At 36.8% G+C, this 19,453-nt stretch overlaps 2 protein-coding genes across 3 annotated transcripts; one reads left to right on the top strand and one right to left on the bottom strand.

Moving 5' to 3' along the window:
• Positions 1–599: 599 nt before the first annotated feature.
• On the bottom strand, positions 600–3,877 carry LOC107587143 (calumenin-A). 2 transcript variants are annotated; one of them, XM_016274800.1, is made up of 7 exons: positions 3,813–3,877; positions 3,348–3,515; positions 2,972–3,165; positions 2,200–2,366; positions 1,303–1,363; positions 973–1,172; positions 600–886 (listed from the first exon to the last, which is right to left on the bottom strand). In XM_016274800.1, exons 1-7 carry the CDS (start codon positions 3,869–3,871, stop codon positions 782–784), a joined length of 954 nt encoding a protein of 317 aa, XP_016130286.1. In that variant the 5' UTR covers positions 3,872–3,877; the 3' UTR covers positions 600–781. The 2 variants fall into 2 exon arrangements, with proteins under 2 accessions (XP_016130286.1, XP_016130285.1); XM_016274799.1 differs by lacking the exon at positions 3,813–3,877 and having other exon boundaries at positions 3,348–3,580.
• Positions 3,878–10,065: 6,188 nt separating this feature from the next.
• LOC107587173 (nuclear protein MDM1-like) lies at positions 10,066–11,705 on the top strand. The gene is made up of 5 exons (XM_016274841.1): positions 10,066–10,263; positions 10,506–10,651; positions 10,865–10,961; positions 11,378–11,484; positions 11,684–11,705. The coding sequence occupies exons 1-5, from the start codon at positions 10,087–10,089 to the stop codon at positions 11,703–11,705; spliced, it is 549 nt and encodes a 182-aa protein (XP_016130327.1). The 5' UTR covers positions 10,066–10,086.
• Positions 11,706–19,453: the final 7,748 nt, after the last annotated feature.

Below are 19,453 nucleotides of genomic sequence, written 5' to 3'. Positions count from 1 at the left end.
GGGCTAGTTCACCCAAAATTTGTAATTCTGTCATTAATTACTTACCCTCATGTCGTTCCAAACCTGTAAGACCTTCATTCATCTTAAGAACACAAATTAAGATATTTTTGATGCATCCCGAGAGCTCTCTGACCCTCCCATAGACAACCGTAATTTTACGAAGCTACAAGAATACTTTTTTTGCGAAAAAAAAAAAAAGACTTTATTCAACAATTTGTCTCCGCGTGGCGCAGCTGACACAGAACAGCATACGCTGTTTACGTCCAGCGGATACTCTCCAAAATGGCGCTACAGGGTGACATGGAGGAGATGAATTTGAATAAAGTCGTTTTTTTCTTTCTTTTGCACACAAAAAGTATTCTCGTAGCTTCGTAAAATTACGGTTGAACCCCTGATGTCACATGGATTATTTTACCGATCTCCTTGCTACCTTTCTGGACCTCGATCGTGTAAGGATCCTTGCTGTCTATTGAGGGTCAGAGAGCTTTCAGATTCCATCAAATATATCTTAATTTGTGTTCCGGAGATGAACGAAGGTCTTACGGGTTTGGAACATCATGAGGGTGAGTAATTAATGACAGAATTTTCATTTTTGGGTGAACTATCCCTTTAAGTAGCGTCAACATGAATGCATTTCCGTGTGCAAAAAATTAAAACAATCTATCAAGTGAACTAAATCTGAAGAATTAATGTTGTATTATGGTGAAGCAATATAAAATAAATTATATCCATTTACCAAAACAAGTTAAAAAGTAATGATCTATTATACTAGTAAAAAGAATTAAAACTCATCATGTCGAACTAAAGCCTCCCCAAAGTCAGTCGCTTGACTTCCCACAAACAAATCGTACTTGTTGAGTATTTCCTCTTTGGTGAGTTTGCCATCCTGAAAGACAGTGTGACAGACAGTTGAAATGATTTCAGTTATAACTTACGAAAAGCTGACAAAGTAAGTTTTTAAGGTTGGCTCACCTTGTTCGTGTCAGACTCGTACACCAGATGCTTGGCTTCGGCTTCTGCGTGGTCGTAGTCAGCCGGCAGGATCCAGTCCATGGTCTCATCTTTGTCCATCTTCCCATCCTTGTTCTTGTCTCTAAACTCTGAAAACTGCTCTCGCTCTGTCGCCACCCATTCTGGCTCGTCCATTTCATCCTCATGGTTGTACATGTCGCCTGATATTCAAGAAAATTCAACTGATGTTAAGCTATACTGACAAATTGACATTTTTATGCAATGCAAGTTGACTAGATTTTGTAAGAGAGTTTTCAATTTAAAATATATCTAATACCGTATTTCACTCACCAATATACTCCTTCAGGTCGATAAAACCATCACCATTCTTATCAATATCCTCCATAGTTTCCTAATGATAAAATGAACAAATTAGTGAAATAGGTTACAGAAAATCCAGACAAAGCCTAGTAACTATATAAAAATCAAAATGATCCAGTTATTGTCCTTTATACATGTTCCTGGTCTTATGTCCAAAATGCATCGGTGCACATGATAAAGGAAAAGGATGTTTGTCATTTATTTTTTTCCTCAAATTTCCTTTCATTTGATGCCACCAATTCCCAATGGATAAAATGAGGCCACATCCAACATTTTACACCATTACACATGTCATTCAAATGACCAACTATCATTTTTTTGCAAGGAATTCATGCTTTTATTCAGCAAGTATGCATTTATTTTGATTGAGAAATTGAGAGTAAATCCATTTATATTGTTAAAAAGGATTTCGGTTTCAAATAAATCCTGTTTGTTCTGAACTTTCTATTCATTAAAGAGGCCTGAAAAAGCACAAGCACTATGCAGCACAACTGTTTTCGATATTGAAAATAATAAGAAATGTCTCTTGAGCACCAAATCAGCATCTCAGAATGATTTCTGAAGGATCATGAGATACTGAAGACTGGAGTCATGGTAAATTCAGCTTTACCATCACAGGAATAAATTATATGATAAAATATATTAAAATAGAAACAGTTACTTTAAATTGTAATAATATTTCAGAATAGTACTGTTTGTACTGAGTTTTTGATCAAATAAGAGCAGACTTCTGTAAAAAATATGACCGCTCTACAGTTTTAAGTAGTAGTGTATGTCTGAGTTTACATTAGAAAAATAGGATACAAACAGGTTTCACATTAACTTTAACTTGGGATAGAACCGACATGCCAATAATAACAGACCCACCAACACAACAATGTCTTTCATATGTTCATACTCCTCAGGATGGAGGAAAGCAGTGAACTCCTCTTTGTCAGCGATGTGGTCTCCATTTCCATCAGCCATTTTGAAGCGCCGTTCATCTCTAGCCATCATCTGCTTGTAGTTGTAGCCATCATCAGACTCAGGATCATCTAGAAAAACACAGACAGTGCAAATGATTCAATTATTAGAACAAACGATTATTAAAATACTTATTATTGCAATTCTGCTTGGTGACAACAGTGGTATAAAAACTACACTTTCAATGCAATTCAAGTTTATTTCTATAGCGCTTTTCACAAAACAAATAGTTGCAAAGCAGCTTTACAGAATATTAAGTTTCTACAATATGTTTAGTAGTAGCTTGTCAGTGGTGACTGTCAAATTGATGTACATATGGCACACACTTAACCTTAATATTTTTAAAGTGGTAGACAAAAATAAAAATTGTCATAATTTACTCAACCTCATGTTTTTTCAGATCTGTATGACTTTCTTTCTTCTGTGGAACGTAAAAAATATATTTTGAAGAATGTTTCAACTGTTTTCGTTCATAAAATGAAAGTCAGTGGGGTTCAAAACAACACTGGACCCTGAACTTTCATTATATGAACCTTTTTATTTTTTTCAAAACATCTTTCATGTTCCACAGCAGAAGGAAATACATACAGGTATGGAACTACATGTGTGTGTGTACATTTCCATTTTGGGTGACCAATTCTTTAACCTTGTTTATAAAAACAGACTGCATTTTTACCAAGGTAGGTGCCATATGTGACATTCTTGTATTCGTCCCAGGAGATCATGCCATCATTATTCATGTCAAAATCCTTCCATTGTCTTTCCACATTGTCATAGATGTACTTCTTCTGAGCCTTTTTGATCCATGCTTTCAGCTCAGCCTCTGTGACGAAGCCATCCTCGTCTGCATCGATCTTATCCACAATTTTACTGAAAGGCAGCACAAAAAGAGTAAAAACATAGAGGTATAAATTAACTAGAAGAGTGCGTTTACTCTTAATCATTTATTTCATATTGAAATGACCAACTCGCAATGAAAATGAATGACTTCCGGTCATCTTCTTGGTGCGAATCACTACTAAATCCCCCTCAACACTCAGCACAATCCTTACCCAAGCCTATTCTTGCTTTCCTCTGGGGTCAGGTCATCAAACGTCTTAGCTTCATTCTCCCCAAGGAAGGCATCGTGGTCATAGTCAAAGTTTGTGCCGTCGTCATGCTCTTTGCTGCTCAGTGGTGCATCGTGGTGGGCACGGTCCTTCTTTTCTGTGGGTTTGCTGGTGGCGTAGACCACGCACAGAGCAAAGCACATCAACAGAGGCCTAATCTCCATCTTCATCACATAAGCTCTGGTGAAAGAGAGAGCAAATATTAACATATATATATACACTTACCAAATTCCACTAAAATAAATACTGATCACAGGAATTTCTGATGTGGCAACGTTTAAATAATCCAACGTGCAAACATACTTTTACGTGTTTCAAGGTCTGTTTGAATCAGTGAATGTAAACACTGCGTATGTTTGAGCAAGAAGTGCGACATTCACTACGTCCTTCTTTTCTGTGGGTTTGCTGGTGGCGTAGACCACGCACAGAGCAAAGCACATCAACAGAGGCCTAATCTCCATCTTCATCACATAAGCTCTGGTGAAAGAGAGAGCAAATATTAACATATATATATATATATATACACTTACCAAATTCCACTAAAATAAATACTGATCACAGGAATTTCTGATGTGGCAACGTTTAAATAATCCAACGTGCAAACATACTTTTACGTGTTTCAAGGTCTGTTTGAATCAGTGAATGTAAACACTGCGTATGTTTGAGCAAGAAGTGCGACATTCACTATCGTTCAACGTTTAGGGTTGGTAAGATTGTTTAATGATTTTGAAAGAAGTCTCTTATGCTCACCAAGGCTGCCTTTATTGGATCAAAAATACAGTAATATTGTGAAATATTACAATTTAAAATAACTATTTTCTAATTTGATATATTTTACTGTCATTTATTCATGTGATGTCAAAGTTGAATTTCCAGCAGCCATTACTTTAGTCTACAGTGTCACATGATCCTTCAGAAATCATTCTAATATGCTGATTAGCTTCGTATTATCAATCAATGTTGAAAAAAGTTGTGCCAATCAATATTTTGTGGAAACCAGGATTCACTGATGAATACAAGGAAGAAACATTTATTTTAAATAGAAACCTTCTACAACATCATAAATGTTTTACTGTCACTTTAGGCCAATTTAATATGTACTTGCTGAATAAAATGAATTGTATAAAGTGTATAAAAGATAAATAAATTAAAAATATTGACCACAATCTTTTGAACGTCAGTGTAAATGTGTGTAACAACTAGGGAAAGATAACAATCCTAACAATATTACATAATTTTAGACTCAATCAGTAATTAGTCACACCAGAAATAAATCACATATTAGAATTACATAAACAGCTTCATTAGGATTTACAGTAACTTATAAGAAACAGCTAGATGTTCCTGCCTTTCAAAGTAACGTTATACAATAGCTATTTACTACTTGTTAACCAACAATTATAACAGACATGATCAGATAATCTAAGCAGCACAAACAAAGGAAAAAATGACCTTACAGCACATTTAAGATGAGATGGTCACTATTCACTTTTATTGTACGAAACAAGACGCAATGAAAGTGAATTGTGACTGGGGCTGTCAGTCTTCTAACATTATAGTTTTGATTTCCACAGATGAAAGGAAGTCATAGACATTTATAACAACATTGGGGTAAGCAAATGATGACGAAAAATGTAGTATTTTGGTAAACTATCCCTTTAACGTTCAATACTAACGGTCCCTTTAAGTGATTCGGCATTACAACGTTACACGGTCAGTCAATGCAGTGGTCAAACACATTACTAAAGACCAAACATGCAAAAGCGTATCAAAACGTGTATAAAATACAAACATACCTAGATTTAATACGAGGCCGAGAATCCCAGACACAATACAGGGTCTTTGGTTTACTCTGCACACCCCTGTGCCACACCGTTTTTCGGACTAGCGATCCAATCACAGCGCAAACAGTGGAGTCCGTTCACTGCCATTGGGCCACTTCAGCACAACAAACCCCTGATGTATTGGTGTATTGATGCAACCCGTTGTTTAAAAATGCGCAGAACTCATCGCGCTCTCTTTTGATTGGCTACAGGGCATCGGGAAACCAATCAGCGCCGAGGCTTCACACAATCGGTTGATGCATCGCTCGAGGCCGTCTTATTGGGTACGTCTTGCCACGTCCCCAAATTTGAGAGACCCGCAAATTCTCGCGGAAAGGTGCTGCCATCCTTGTACTGAACATTATTTGTAAAAGTGATGAATGGCGTATCAGCATCGAATTTTAATGGTTGGATTACCTTACTTTAACTGATGCCAGGTTTAGGTTTAGCTGTTTTAGCCATTCATTACGCTACTTGTCATTTAAAGCCACTAGCTAGTTAGTAAGTTAGTTAGTAAGTAAGTTAGTAGTAGTGGCGAAATTATAATGTATTTATGTTTATTACGGGATGCTTTTCTAAATATGCCAGGTTTAGGTTTAGCTGTTTTAGCCATTCATTACGCTACTTGTCATTTAAAGCCACTAGCTAGTTAGTAAGTTAGTTAGTTAGTAAGTAAGTTAGTAGTAGTGGCGAAATTATAATGTATTTATGTTTATTACGGGATGCTTTTCTAAACTGTTTAGAAAAGCATCTGCTGTTTAAACACAATAATCAGTGTCAGCTACAAGCAAACAAACAAAAGCAACACTTTATTTTAAGGTGTCCTTGCTACACGTTACATGTACTTACTTACTTAGTAAACCTTAATTATGCATAATTACATGCAAGTAACCCTAAGCCAAACCCTATGTGAGCCTGGACCACAAAACCAGTCATAAGAGTAAATTATTTTTGAAATTGAGATTCATACATCATCTGAAAGCTGAATAAATAAGCTTTCCATTGGTGTATGGTTTGTTAGGATAAGACAATATTTGGCCGAGATACAACTATTTGAATAATCTGGAATCTGAGGTTGCAAAAAAAATATATATATATTGAGAAAATCGCCTTTAAAGTTGTCCAAATTAAGTCCTTAGAAATGCATATTACTAATCAAAAATGAAGTTTTGATATATTTATGGTAGGAAATTTACAAAATATCTTCATGGAACATGATCTTTAGCCTACTTAATATCCTAATAATTTTTTGGCATAAATTATTTTATAATTTTGACCTATACAATGTATTTTTGGCTATTGCTAATACCCTGTGCTACTTATGACTGGTTTTGTGGTCCAGGGTCACATATGTAGTTGATTAATATTACTCAGTACTTAAATGTATAATTAGACTGTAACAAGGACACATTAAAATAAAGTGTAACCCCAAAATATAAGCAAACAAGCAAACAGATGTAATAAAAAATAACTGTAATAAATTAGTAAACTAAATGCAGCATTAATTACACTTTCATTGCGGAAAACATGACCATGACACTAACCTGATGTAATACAGAACAATATTACATGAAAAACCCAAAAGCATAGCTTTCTTGTAATTTTTCATTTATTCCAAGATGACAGAGAAGTTATGTTTACAGTTTGTGCATGTGCAGTCATGAATGGAAAAATTGCCAAGAAAAACAATTGAAATATTGATCTTTTGTGGAATCTGAAGCAAAATACCAAATATAATGTTCGTATATATATATATATATAGTCATTTAGCAGACGCTTTATATATATATATATATATGTCAGCTCTTTTTGTATACGTTTTAAGTTTAAAGGATACTTCTTTTATTTGTGAGAAAGGATGTTTTGCTGAAAAGACCAGACCCCCCCCCCCCTTTAATTTATCACACAAACTTTACCACAAAGAAAATCTAATCTAATCAATGGGAGTAACATAACAAATGACACTAGGTCAAGGTCAGTTTATTTATATAGCACATTTAAAAACAGCTAGTGTATGCCAAAGTGCTGTACATATACCAATAATGTAAATGTAGAGATTAAGAGAATAAAAAGAAATGACTCAAAAACACATAATCAATACAAAACACATTAATATACACAAACATACATTTCATCCAAAAGCCAAGGAATACAGATTACAGTCTTGAGGCGGGATTTAAAAACAGGAAGGGAAGGCGCAGATCTAATGTCCAGAGGTATGCTGTTCCATAGTCGAGCACCGGCAACAGAAAAAGCCCGATCCCCCTTCAATTTCAAGCGAGAGCGAGGTGTATGCAAGAAAAGTTTATCAGAGGATCTGAGAGAGCGAGAGGATTGCTGATAGCTGAGAAGTTCGGACAAGTATGATGGGGCTAGATCATTTAATGCTTTATACACAAATAATAAAATCTTAAAATGGATCATATGCTGCACCGGTAACCAATGAAGAGATGCTAGGCCAGGAGAAATGCTTTCTCTCCTCTTAGTACCAGTCAGCAACCTCGCGGCTGTGTTCTGGACTAACTGCAAGCGATTCAGCGATGAATGATTGAGACCCATATAAAGAGACACTATACTACACATACACACACAGCGCAGTACAGCGTCATAACAAATCGGCTTACAGTCGTGCGCATGCGCGTATCGTGGGACGCTGCAGCCCTCACCAAGGTAACAGCAAAGCCTGAACCGAATCTGATCTCAAGCGTGTAACAAAAACACTTCTTTTGTTCATGGATCTCTCTGTGCATTAGTCGCCACTGAGACTCAGACTCAAAATGCCTGTCCGCTTTAAGGTATGTTAATTAAATTATTTATTACATATTAAATTGTTTATAACACAATACAACCATATTTGAAGGTGCACGCGCTCGTGCGACGTCATTTGTTTGAGGAACAGAGAGCGCGCGCTGCAGGCTGCAAAAATGCTTTCAGTTTTGAGATTTGTTTTGGGTGTTTACATTTAGGTAACTAAATATACATGAATACGAATCCTTGTAAGATATAGATTACGCGTTGCCGAAAACAAATAGATACACTTATAGAACATTATGTGGTTTTATTAAGACACGACTTAAACGGTAAACCCTTTACAAGTTACCGTCGATAAATTACTTCCTGTTATGTCTTGAAGAAGTTTGTGCGCCGATTAAAAGGCATCAAGATTATCCAGTTGTCACATAAGAGCTAGTTATTAAGCACGGGTTAAGCATGGCTTTTCTGATAAATCACAGATCATTTCCTAGACCTCTCATTTGAATATGCAGATTGTATAACATACCAAATGCAAAATGTGCGATACTTATGCTATAAAGATCTAGCACTGCCTTAATCCTCCTGGGCATGGAATTCACCAGAGCTGCACAGGTTGTTGCTGGGATCCTCTTCCACTCCTCCATAATGATATCACAGAGCTGCTGGATGTTAGACACATGGTGCTTCTCCACCTTCCACTTGAGGATGCCCCACAGGTGCTCAAAAGGGTTCAGGTCTAGAGACATATCTGGCCACTCCATCACCATCACTGCCACTTCACCTTCAGTTTTCTCAGCAAGGCAGTTGTCATCTTGGCGATATGTTTGGGGTTGTTATCGTGTAGGAAAACTGCCGTTCGGCCCAGTTTCTGAAGGGAGGGCATCATGTTCTGCTTCAGAATGTCACAGTACATACTGGAATCCATGTTTCCCTCAATGAACCGCAGCTCCCCAGTACCAGCAGCACTCATGCAGCCCCAGACCATGATGCTACCACCACCATGTTTGATTGTAGGCAAGACACAATTTCCTTGGTACTCCTCACCAGGACGTCGCCACACATGCTGGACACCATCTGAGCCAAACAAGTTTATCTTAGTCTCATCAGACCACAGGACATGGTTCCAGTAATTCAAGCTCTTGGACAGGTTGTCTTCAGCAAACTGTTTGCGGGCTTTCTTGTGAGCCAGCTTTAGAAGAGGCTTCCTTCTGGGACGACGGCCATGCAAATTGACTTGTTGCAGTGTGCGGCGTATGGTTTGAGCACTGACAAGCTGACCTCCCGCTTCTGCAACCTCTAAAGCAATGCTGGCAGCACTCATGCGTCTTGTTTTTTGAAGCCAGCTTCTGTACCTGACGCACAGCACGAGGACTCAACTTCTTTGATCGACCCTTGCGAGGCCTGTTCCGAGTGGAACTCGTCTTAGAAAATCTCTGTATGACCCTGGCCACTGTACTGTAACTCAGTTCCAGGGTGTTACAGATCTTCTTATAGCCTAGGCCATCTTTGTGGAGAGCAACAATTCTAATTCTCAAATCCTCAGAGAGTTCTTTGCCATGAGGTGCCATGTTGTACATCCAGTGGTCAGTATGAGAGAATTGTACTTAAAGCACCTAATTTTAACTGCTCTAATACAAGATACACAAATTTGTATGGTCCTGTCAAGCAGACAAAAACATGAACATGATGAATAGGACATGTGGTTTTGCATGGTTAAATGACATACAGCTGTTATCATTTAGGGTGTACTCACTTTTGTTGCCAGCTATTTTGACAATAATGGCTGTATCTTCAGTTCTTTTTAGTGCTTGCTATACAAGCAGCACATTGACTACTCTAAAATATATCCATGTTTCATTTCTATAGTATTGTCCCTTAAGAAGATATACTAAAATGGTTGCTGAAAAGTGAGGGGTGTACTCACTTTTGTGAGATACTGTATATATATTGAACTGTTTATTTAAAATACTTTATATTAAACTAACAATAATTACATATAGAGAGCAAGAACACTTTCTTTCTGAGTAGCATCTTGTTATCAGAATGCCATAGTCATCAGGGTCATTACTCCTTTTTTGTTTTGAATTATTTAATGTCTGTTTTAGATGTTGTACAGTACCAACAGAGCCATCCCACCCTTCAAATCAAACCCAGTAATTATGGAGAGTGAGTACAAGAGAAATTTCAAAGGATCACCTCCTCCCAGACCACCACGCCTGAGGCGAGATGTTGAACAACACGAGGTCCCGCAGCTTGATGTAGATAACACAACCCCAGAGAAGGTACACAGAAATATCTACATTCAGCTTTGTCACATACGTCAATGTACACAGACTTTCCAAATATCACTGCATTACTATGGAGCGGGATAAACCAGTTTCACTAACGTGTTAGTTCCTCGTAATTTTTCACACATTCTATATGCATAGTCCTCATTGTATAGTAAGGAAGTATACATTAAGAAAATGTTTGCACCTTTGACGTGGTTTGTTATGTGCTTTTGCCTAAATGCCCGCCATGCCAGAGTACGGGGAACAAGAAGAAGAAGAAAAAGAAGGAGCAACAACAGAGCAGAAAGTCAAGCCCCGAAGAGGAAGTCACCCATCGACGACAGCAACAGGAAGTGTGGTCACCCTGCGCTCTGAGAGACCATTCGCCCAATGTTATGAGGTGACTGTTGTATTTTTTATTTTTTTGTACAGGACTAGGAAAACAATACAGAAACAAAACTCACAAGGCCTGTTTCACACATTTTGCATCAGCATCACATAAGCACCACACATATATTTTAATGTCCATATGATATACAACAGGTTACATTTAGATTTTTCACAAATTCCACAAAAGTATTTACCAGTGTGTCCGTCTTTGTCTGCCTGACAGGAAAGGGAAAACTGAGTACAGATCCAACTTTCGTTCTCCCCTCCAATATAGTTACAGAGATGGAGCATGGGTGAAGATTAAAACTGCAAATGAGGAGGTGAGCTTCTGGAAACCAAAACAATCCTTGGGGAAAAGGCCACAGAAAATAGTTTAAAATGCTAAAATGTAAAAATAAGTAAATAAAAAATAAAAGAATGAATATCTATTAATCCAGTAATGTCATTAATATTCATGAATAAATTTAACTGCCTCTTTTATTTAAAATGATTTTGATCTTCCCACGTAATATTGTTTATGTATTTCTAGGTTAAATAACATTAATTTAATGTACACAAAGGGTGACTTAAAAGACAGCAATTAATCAAAGACCAGATATAATGAAGTCTTAATTCAGGAGCAATTTTGACACCACATTGCATGAAAGCTTGAGCTGTGATGGGTTAAATTGGAAGAGCTGTTAGGAAACAGAAGGGCAGTTTCTCTAATTACTGGTCTGTATTATTAATCTTACAGGAGTGTGAAGGTTTTCACGAGTGGTATCATGAGGTAACTGTTCCGCCTGTTGCATCCATCCTCTCACTGCCGCTGCTGTCTCAAGAGAGACCCTCATTTGCTTATGTGTGTGTCTGTTCTCACAAAATGTACTGTATGACCTCATTCAAAGTTAGACTATATGGTGGTATCCCGGTGGACCTATTCTTGAAGAACTGTCTGTGTGTGTGTGCATGTGGTGGATCAGTCAGCAAGATGTTATCTGTCAGCATATATGGAACTTTGAAGTTGTCTGTGGTTTTGATGGTTGATTTTGTTTGCTTTCAGTTGTCTGGTAATCCTGTATTGACTTTTGGCTCACCCACTGATTATATAAAATCATAGATAAATGTTTAGGTATAACTTAGAAATAAAAGTAAAAAAACCCCACTAATTTTACATTTATTTAGTTATCAGAGGTTATGGTCACACTTTATTATAAGGTCCAATTCTCGCTATTAACAAACCATAAAATGCGAATTTTACCTCAATAAACTCCTAATTTGCTGCTTATTAATAGTTAGTAAGGTAGTTGTTAAGTTTAGGATTTGGGATGTAGAATATGGTTATGCAGAATATGTGCTTTATAAATACTAATAAACAGACAATATGTTAATAATAGGCATGCTAATAAGCAACTAGTTAATAGTGACAGTTATTCCCTGTACTAAAGTGCAACTGAGGTTATTTATTTGTTTACTCATTCATTCATTTTATCAGTGACAAATAAATTATCTATCAGAGGAGCCAATAATACAGATTAATACAAGCTAAAATACAAGTGACACTGAGGGGGACAAAAAGTTTTTTAATAAGATGTCCCATTAATATTTGTAGTATTACATAAGTGATTAATTAGGTGTTATTTAAGCTATTAGTTAGCACTCATCACTTTTTCCCCCCCAATTTGTATAAGTGTCACACTGTAACTGCAACTTTCACGTGGTTCTTTTGCTGCTTAGTAAATAATTTGATCTGATTTCCTTGTTTTAACATGGTCAGCGTCTGTCATGACAGTAAATTCAGTGCTCAACTCTTTATTTTAATGTGTAAGTGCTTAAAATTGATTGGCTAGAATGTAAACTTTATAGAGACTTCAAAGCAGTTTTTGTTACATGCTGACCCTGTAAGAACAAAGTAACTTTTGTAAGACAGAAGTACTTCATTTTAGGTTATGGTGTCAAGTGTGCTTCAATGCATCTCCAGCAAAACTTTCATGCAAGACTCGCCATATGGGACAAGAGTGTCTTTCTGAGTCAGCGCTTTAGGAGCGGAGCGTGACTGCCTTCACATTTATTCATACTCTATACGGGTTTCGAAGCGGATGTGACAATGTTGCATGATGTGAATTTATGCTGATTCAATAACAAATTTATATTAAGCATGTATAAGGACAATATCAGGGCTCAACAATAAATTTGATCACCACAAAAATTATATTAAATAATCTTCAAAACATATTTTTGTATTGTATATGTTTCTTTAAAGGAAGTGAAAAAAATATGTGTGTGTGTGTGTGTGTGTATATATATATATATATATATATAGTTTTTTATTGTGAGTAAAATATGATTTTTAACCCATTCCATCAACTGGCCCAAAATTAAGCTTTAGCGTTAGTTCTGGCAGGTCAGATTCTAAATAAATAAATAAATAAATAACACTAAGCAGTGCATTTTCATCTGTGATAATATATAATACATGTATTATATGTATATAATACATGAATTATAAATGTATTATAATTCAGAATGATTTCAGAAGGATCTTGTGACTGGAGTAATAACTTTTGATTCAGCTTTACCATCAAATAAATAAATTACACTGGAAAAAAAGAAAACAGAAAACACTTATTTTAAATTGTAATCATATTTTACAATATGAATGTTTTTATTGAATTGTTGATCAAATAAATGTAGCCTTGGAGAACATAAGAGAGCATATATTTTTCCCTGCCAGTATTATTTGAGTATTATTCAGTAATACATATACAGCATTAAAGGTAACCTGGTGACAGTATAAACATTGTAAAAAGTGAAAATGCATAATCTGATCCTTAATGACTTACATAACCAGTTAATTTAAATATTACGTGACAAAACGTACACTGTATAAAGTGGAGATTACGTGATTTAGTTTCATGTAATTCACTCACTACACAATCACATGATCTGCTTTGTGTCAATTGTAGGTAACCTGGGAATTTTTCGGCCAGAGCTGTTTGTGTTTCCTGAAGCTGAATCTTCCTGTGTGTCAGATAATGGTAAAATCACCTTCTTAATATTAGCAGCCATAAGCAGTTAGTGACAGTTACTTCACGCTTTTATGTCTGTCTAGCAGTTTTGGTAGGAACAGGAATTAGATCAACATGTCCTTTGATGTGGTGCGCATATCAAGCACAGCTAATGCTTTTCAAAACACTGGTTTCATTGATTGTGTGTCTGCACTGTTTGTGCATTTATGGAACAGCAGTATCTTAAAATATCTAAAATATTAACATATATTAATTTCTCTTTCATATTAAATCTAGATGATAAGATGTCTCAGATATCATCTAGATCAGCAGCCTCGTGCTCCATGGCCTCTGAACTCTTGGGTCGTGCTCAGAGAAGAAAAGAGGAATTCTGGGGAAAGAGCTAATGTGCCAAAGCTCATTAATCGGTTGTGCATAGACTGAAAAATGGCCATTAATTTCTCAGGAAGTGAACATGTACATTTTTTTCTCCCATTTTTAAAATCTTTCACTGATTTGTTTTTGTGTGATTTGAATTTTTTATTCTTTTTGAATAGTCTGGTATTTAAAAGGAAACAAATATTTGTAATTTATTTTATTTACTTGCATTTTAACATGACTAGACCCAGGGCCATAGCTAGTGGGGTGAAAGGTAGTGATGATTATAAGGGCCCACGGCTGAGGGGGGGCCCCGGCAATCTCAACCGACTGGCTGAGGCCAGCCTAAAAAGACGCTCAGGACAGTTGACGGGCCACTGCTGCGCATCGTCACGAAAGCTGATCATTTGCACGTGTTTTTAAGCCTTGCCGATTTAAACATTCAAAAGAGTGAAACACAAGACGCGGAAAAACTCAACTGAGTACCTGCGCGGTGTTCGGTGCGCACGCAGAGAGCCGCGTCTCATGGACAGCAACACCGAACCGAGCTCTCCTTCGCACCCTCCTGCACCCGAACGAACAAATACAAATCGCAGTTTAAACATGCAAACAGAAAAATGTGAAAAGCCCAATTCAGCACCCGTGCGCGGTGTTCTGTGCGCACAGGGCGCACGCAGAGAGGCGCGTCTCAAAGCGCCTGAACACCGAATTTTCCTTTTCTTGCTCTTGTACCGAAAAAAACATATAAAAATTGTCAAAATACCCGTTTTGAAGAGTATCCTCGAAAATAATGGTCGGTTATGTCTTAAGTGAAAGTAAACAGTGGAGAAAGAAATCGGATGTGTATCATTATAATGGATCCATTGTCTCTTAAAGTGACCGCGCAACTAGTCTTTGTTTAGCAACTAGCTTCTGTCGGTGTCCTTAATGTTAATCCAGCCGCGTCTCATGGACAGCAACACCGAACCGAGCTCTCCTTCGCACCCTCCTGCACCCGAACGAACAAATACAAATCGCAGTTTAAACATGCAAACAGAAAAAGATGTGAAAAGCCCAATTCAGCACCCGTGCGCGGTGTTCTGTGCGCACAGGGCGCACGCAGAGAGGCGCGTCTCAAAGCGCTTGAACACCGAATTTTCCTTTTCTTGCTCTTGTACCGAAAAAAACATACAAAAATTGTCAAAATACCCGTTTTGAAGAGTATCCTCGAAAATAATGGTCGGTTATGTCTTAAGTGAAAGTAAACAGTGGAGAAAGAAATCGGATGTGTATCATTATAATGGATCCATTGTCTCTTAAAGTGACCGCGCCTAATTTAGCAACTAGCTGCTGTCGGTGTCCTTAATGTTAATCCAAGAAAATGAAAGAAAGAAATTCACTCACTCCTCTTGACTAAATTACTTTGTAGTTTTAGCAAGAATTAATCCACAGTCAAACCAAACATTATTCAGACGCCAGATATAATTTTTGATATTTTTTTACAAGTGGGTGCAGGACACTATAGTTAATTTATGTAAGTGAGTATAGCTAAATAAATTAAACTGACATATTATACCCAAAAATTCTTCATACAGTGGACTACCAGTAAAATTGATAAAAAATATGGGACCAAAAATTATTCAAACACTTTGACCTGACCATGTTTTGCTTAAGTGTTTTTTCTTGAAATCCTAATGCGACCTTTTTACACCACAGACTGAACAAAATTAAGCATTGCTTGGTAATTGGTCAACAAAGTATTGATAGTTGTGTAAATATTGTCATACTAACAGCTGTCTGAATTTTTGGTTGATTGTAATCCATTACATACCTTTCTATCAAAGTTATCTGACATTATCAAGATGAATTTATTCTGACAGAGTTTAACTCTTGAGTTATTGTCATATTTTATTACCATTTTCTAAACTATAGCAAATAAAATGTGATCATGTGAGAAATGTTGAAGGTGTCTGAATAAATTTAGGTTTGACTGTATATTTAATTTTTACAGTGAAGACAGTGCTATTTTACATTTGATTATTCAGTTTCTGTACCTGGACACCTACAAACTTGAAAAAAACTTAAACATTGTGTAAATAGCACAAATAAATAAATAGAACGAACATACAAATTAAACAATTTCAAACAGGGCCAACTGGTACAACCTGCAATCGGGCCCCAGCTATGGCCCTGACTAGACCAATATTGTGCGTTCAGTACAAATGATTTTGCTAAGCACTATAACAGTACTCAGCATTTTACATGCACACGAAAAAACATACAGCGCAAGCTGTTTAGTCCGAAATGACTCTTGAAATGAATCGTTCCGAAACATTGTTACTGGCTTGAATCAGTCTAATGAGTTAGGCCAGTGGTTCCCAACCCTGGTCCTGGAGGCACTCCAACACTGCACGTTTTGCGTGTCTCCTTAATCAAACACACCTGATTCAGGTCATCATCTCATTAGTAGAGACTCCAAGACCTGAAAATGGAGTGTCAGAGAAAGGAGACATGCAAAATGTGCAGTGTTGGGGTGCCTCAAGGACCAGGGTTGGGAACCACTGAGTTAGGCTACTGAATGAACTCAATAAATCCAGCCACTACTGAACCATATGACTGAATCAACATATAGCCTATAGCCTCAATTTTTCCCTTAAATAAAATGTAGGCTATAGAATTAGACAGTATTAGAAAATCGATACGCTTTTATAGGTTAGCGATTATAAATTATATGGCTTCCTAACTTTCATTTTAGAGCCGATCAATAGAACTTTGGTTACAATGTTAATAGAATTGTTTTATTAAAGAACAATTTTGCAACAATAACATTCTTGAGGTTTGTATTTGACGTCAGTCAATTATACAACTTCAATAAATTCATAATTATACGGACCTTTTATGTCAATGTAGGCAACATGTAGGCTATTATCTAGTTTGACGTAATGAATACAAGCGTGAACCTTCCTTATTGAGCCTCTCACAGGCGTCGACAGCTTCCCCAAACACATCCTGACAGAATTTAACAACACTATTTGCTTTATGATGTAATAATTTTCCTGTCGGCTGCAGCTTTCAAACTTATATGAACATGCTGACGATGAAATGGGTAATTGCAATGTCTCCTAGCAGCGTTAAATGGAAAGAACTACATAATAAAGGCGTTATTTTTGTCGCACACTAATTAATAATATTCACCAGAGTGGGAAATTCACAGGAAGTAGCTAACGTTACTCTGTCCACTTCAGACCTCTTCACCTGCCATATGTCCTTATTGCAGTACTTATTGGCAGCTTTATTTCTGTCAGACAATTTGCGGTGCGAATTTCCGATGCAATCATAACAGTCAGCGAATACGAAGCATGCACGGTTACTCAGAGATCCGCTTGACCTGATAAACTCAGGTGCAGAGGTTGGGGGATTACGCCAAAGGTAAAGAGACGATACCACAGTGACGTAGTGGTAATAACTGGGACAAAGCAGGAGAATATAAAAGCTCTAGAGTCACAACATGCACTCCAAATCTCGTCTGCGAGGAACAACAGTCTACCTAAGAGGAAACACCACTGAATCCACAAGTCTGCCTGCAGGATGAAGTCCCTAGCTCTGCTTGCTGTGATGTGCTGCTGGTGCTTTCTGCGCGGCCAGGCGATGCACCTCACTCGCCCGCGCCCCAAACCTTTAGACAGCTCCGCCACCTGGAACGACCTCTTCATGATGACTAAACATGTACGGTTCGTTGACTCAGTTGCAATGTATATTCTATATACACGAAAGAGCAACGATTTGATAAACATATCATTTTGTTTATTTAAAATTCAATGTATAACATGTATGCTTATTAACCCTCACAGGCACAGCTGGAAGATGCAGACCACGAAACAAGACTGCTTCCAGTGTTCTCCGAGGTTATGCTAAAAGTATGTTGTTTAAATCATAACCAAAATACAAACCTGTCACTATGGTGGTACAAAACCTTAAAGGTACATCTTTGCAATTTCGTTACCCTTAAATGGTGCCTATTAGTACCTAAAGTATACATATCAATAGTAGGGTACCACGCCAGTGCCAGGTTTGTACTTTATTCCTTAAAGTGTGTGTGTGTGTGTGTGTGTATGTATATATATATATATATATGGCACTTAGTCACTAGCTAGTTGCACTTTTTCCAATAGTGATCAGTGTTTGTTTGATTTTTTTTGAGTGGCTTTTGGAGTATGTAGTATCTGTTCAATAATCATTATACTTTACATGCTAATACTTATTCATTTGCTATACTATAGTCATTATTTATTCATTCAAATTTTTTTTGACACTAATATGTTCTAATAAATAGAACTGAAAGGAACCGTAGTCTATAATTCAATACAAATTCACAATAAGTTACAGAACAGTAATAACAACAGAACAGATATTTGTAGCAATGGAATAGGCTATGTACTAGAGACTAATCAAATAAATAGTCACATTTGATTTGATTTCAAATAGATTTCTTACTGGTGGTGAAACCATTTCCACTTCGAAATTGCTAGTAAATTTCACAATTAATTGCAAAGAAACAAGTAAAACTGAATTAAATATAACATTTTAAAGAAGAAAGGCAATTGTATTTTCTTGTAAAACATACTCCAATAATCTTAGTTGCATTTACAACTTTTTATTTTATTTTTTTAACAGTGTAAAGTGCTATGGCATTAAACTAATGTTAAAAATGATTATTATCTCTGTTCCAGGATGAGAATTCTTGTTGTGTCAACGCCATGATCCTGAATTACTATCTAAAGCACATCTTGCACGCAGATGAGCATGTTGATAAAAAGTACCCACACATTCGTTTTGTGAGGTCTGACCTGCAGAGGATCGCACACATTTTGAAGCCACACTGTGTAAGTTTTCAAAAGCTGTTTGAGCATTTCAACCAGCTGACCAGCCATTATGTGCTTTGTACTTAAACATTCTGTTTTTACAGGAAAACTTCGACTTCGTAGACCATGTGCGTTTTAAGGAATTCGAGAAGAACTATAAAACTGCCAGTGAACGGGAATATGAGGTGAGTTGATATTTTCATTCAGTGTTGAATCAATATTAAATGTGTTCTTCTGCATGCCTTTAATACCAATTATTTGTATTCTTCAGAAAACTCGTAACAAAGCAGTCGGAGAGACTATTATTCTCTTCCACTACCTCTTTGAATCCTGCAATGCAAGAATATGACTCTGAAACTCTCCTCCGCAGTATTGCCATCTGTTTTTTTTTTTTATATTCAAAGGATTATTTATTACGGACTTATTTATTTTAGATATTTATTGTATGCTATATAGATTTTTAAGAATGGCATGGAAACTGTGCTTTCATGCTGTGTGTTGTAAGGTCACATTTGTGGCCGTTGTTGTGGCTGACTCGGGCTAAACATCCCAAGACAGACCACTACAAAGTAAATGCATTGTAAAAGCATTAACACACCAAGTTTA

Source organism: Sinocyclocheilus grahami, unplaced genomic scaffold (genome assembly GCF_001515645.1).
Source record: "Sinocyclocheilus grahami isolate Dianchi unplaced genomic scaffold, SAMN03320097.WGS_v1.1 scaffold90.1, whole genome shotgun sequence".
Lineage (NCBI taxonomy): Eukaryota > Metazoa > Chordata > Actinopteri > Cypriniformes > Cyprinidae > Sinocyclocheilus > Sinocyclocheilus grahami.
The sequence above is the reverse complement of the archived record's forward strand: the minus strand, read 5'-3'. Positions and strand labels throughout refer to the sequence as shown.

Excerpts from the sequence above, each read along its gene's own strand:
- LOC107587173 (XM_016274841.1), top strand. The coding sequence starts at position 10,087 with ATGTTGTACAGTACCAACAGAGCCATCCCACCCTTCAAATCAAACCCA. Across the intron at positions 10,652-10,864 it reads CATTCGCCCAATGTTATGAG|GAAAGGGAAAACTGAGTACA; the intron begins GTGACTGTTGTA and ends TCTGCCTGACAG. Across the intron at positions 10,962-11,377 it reads TTAAAACTGCAAATGAGGAG|GAGTGTGAAGGTTTTCACGA; the intron begins GTGAGCTTCTGG and ends TTAATCTTACAG.
- LOC107587143 (XM_016274800.1), bottom strand. The coding sequence starts at position 3,871 with ATGAAGATGGAGATTAGGCCTCTGTTGATGTGCTTTGCTCTGTGCGTG. Across the intron at positions 2,367-2,971 it reads CACATATGGCACCTACCTTG|ATGATCCTGAGTCTGATGAT; the intron begins GTAAAAATGCAG and ends GTGTTTTTCTAG. Across the intron at positions 1,173-1,302 it reads CGACCTGAAGGAGTATATTG|GCGACATGTACAACCATGAG; the intron begins GTGAGTGAAATA and ends CTTGAATATCAG.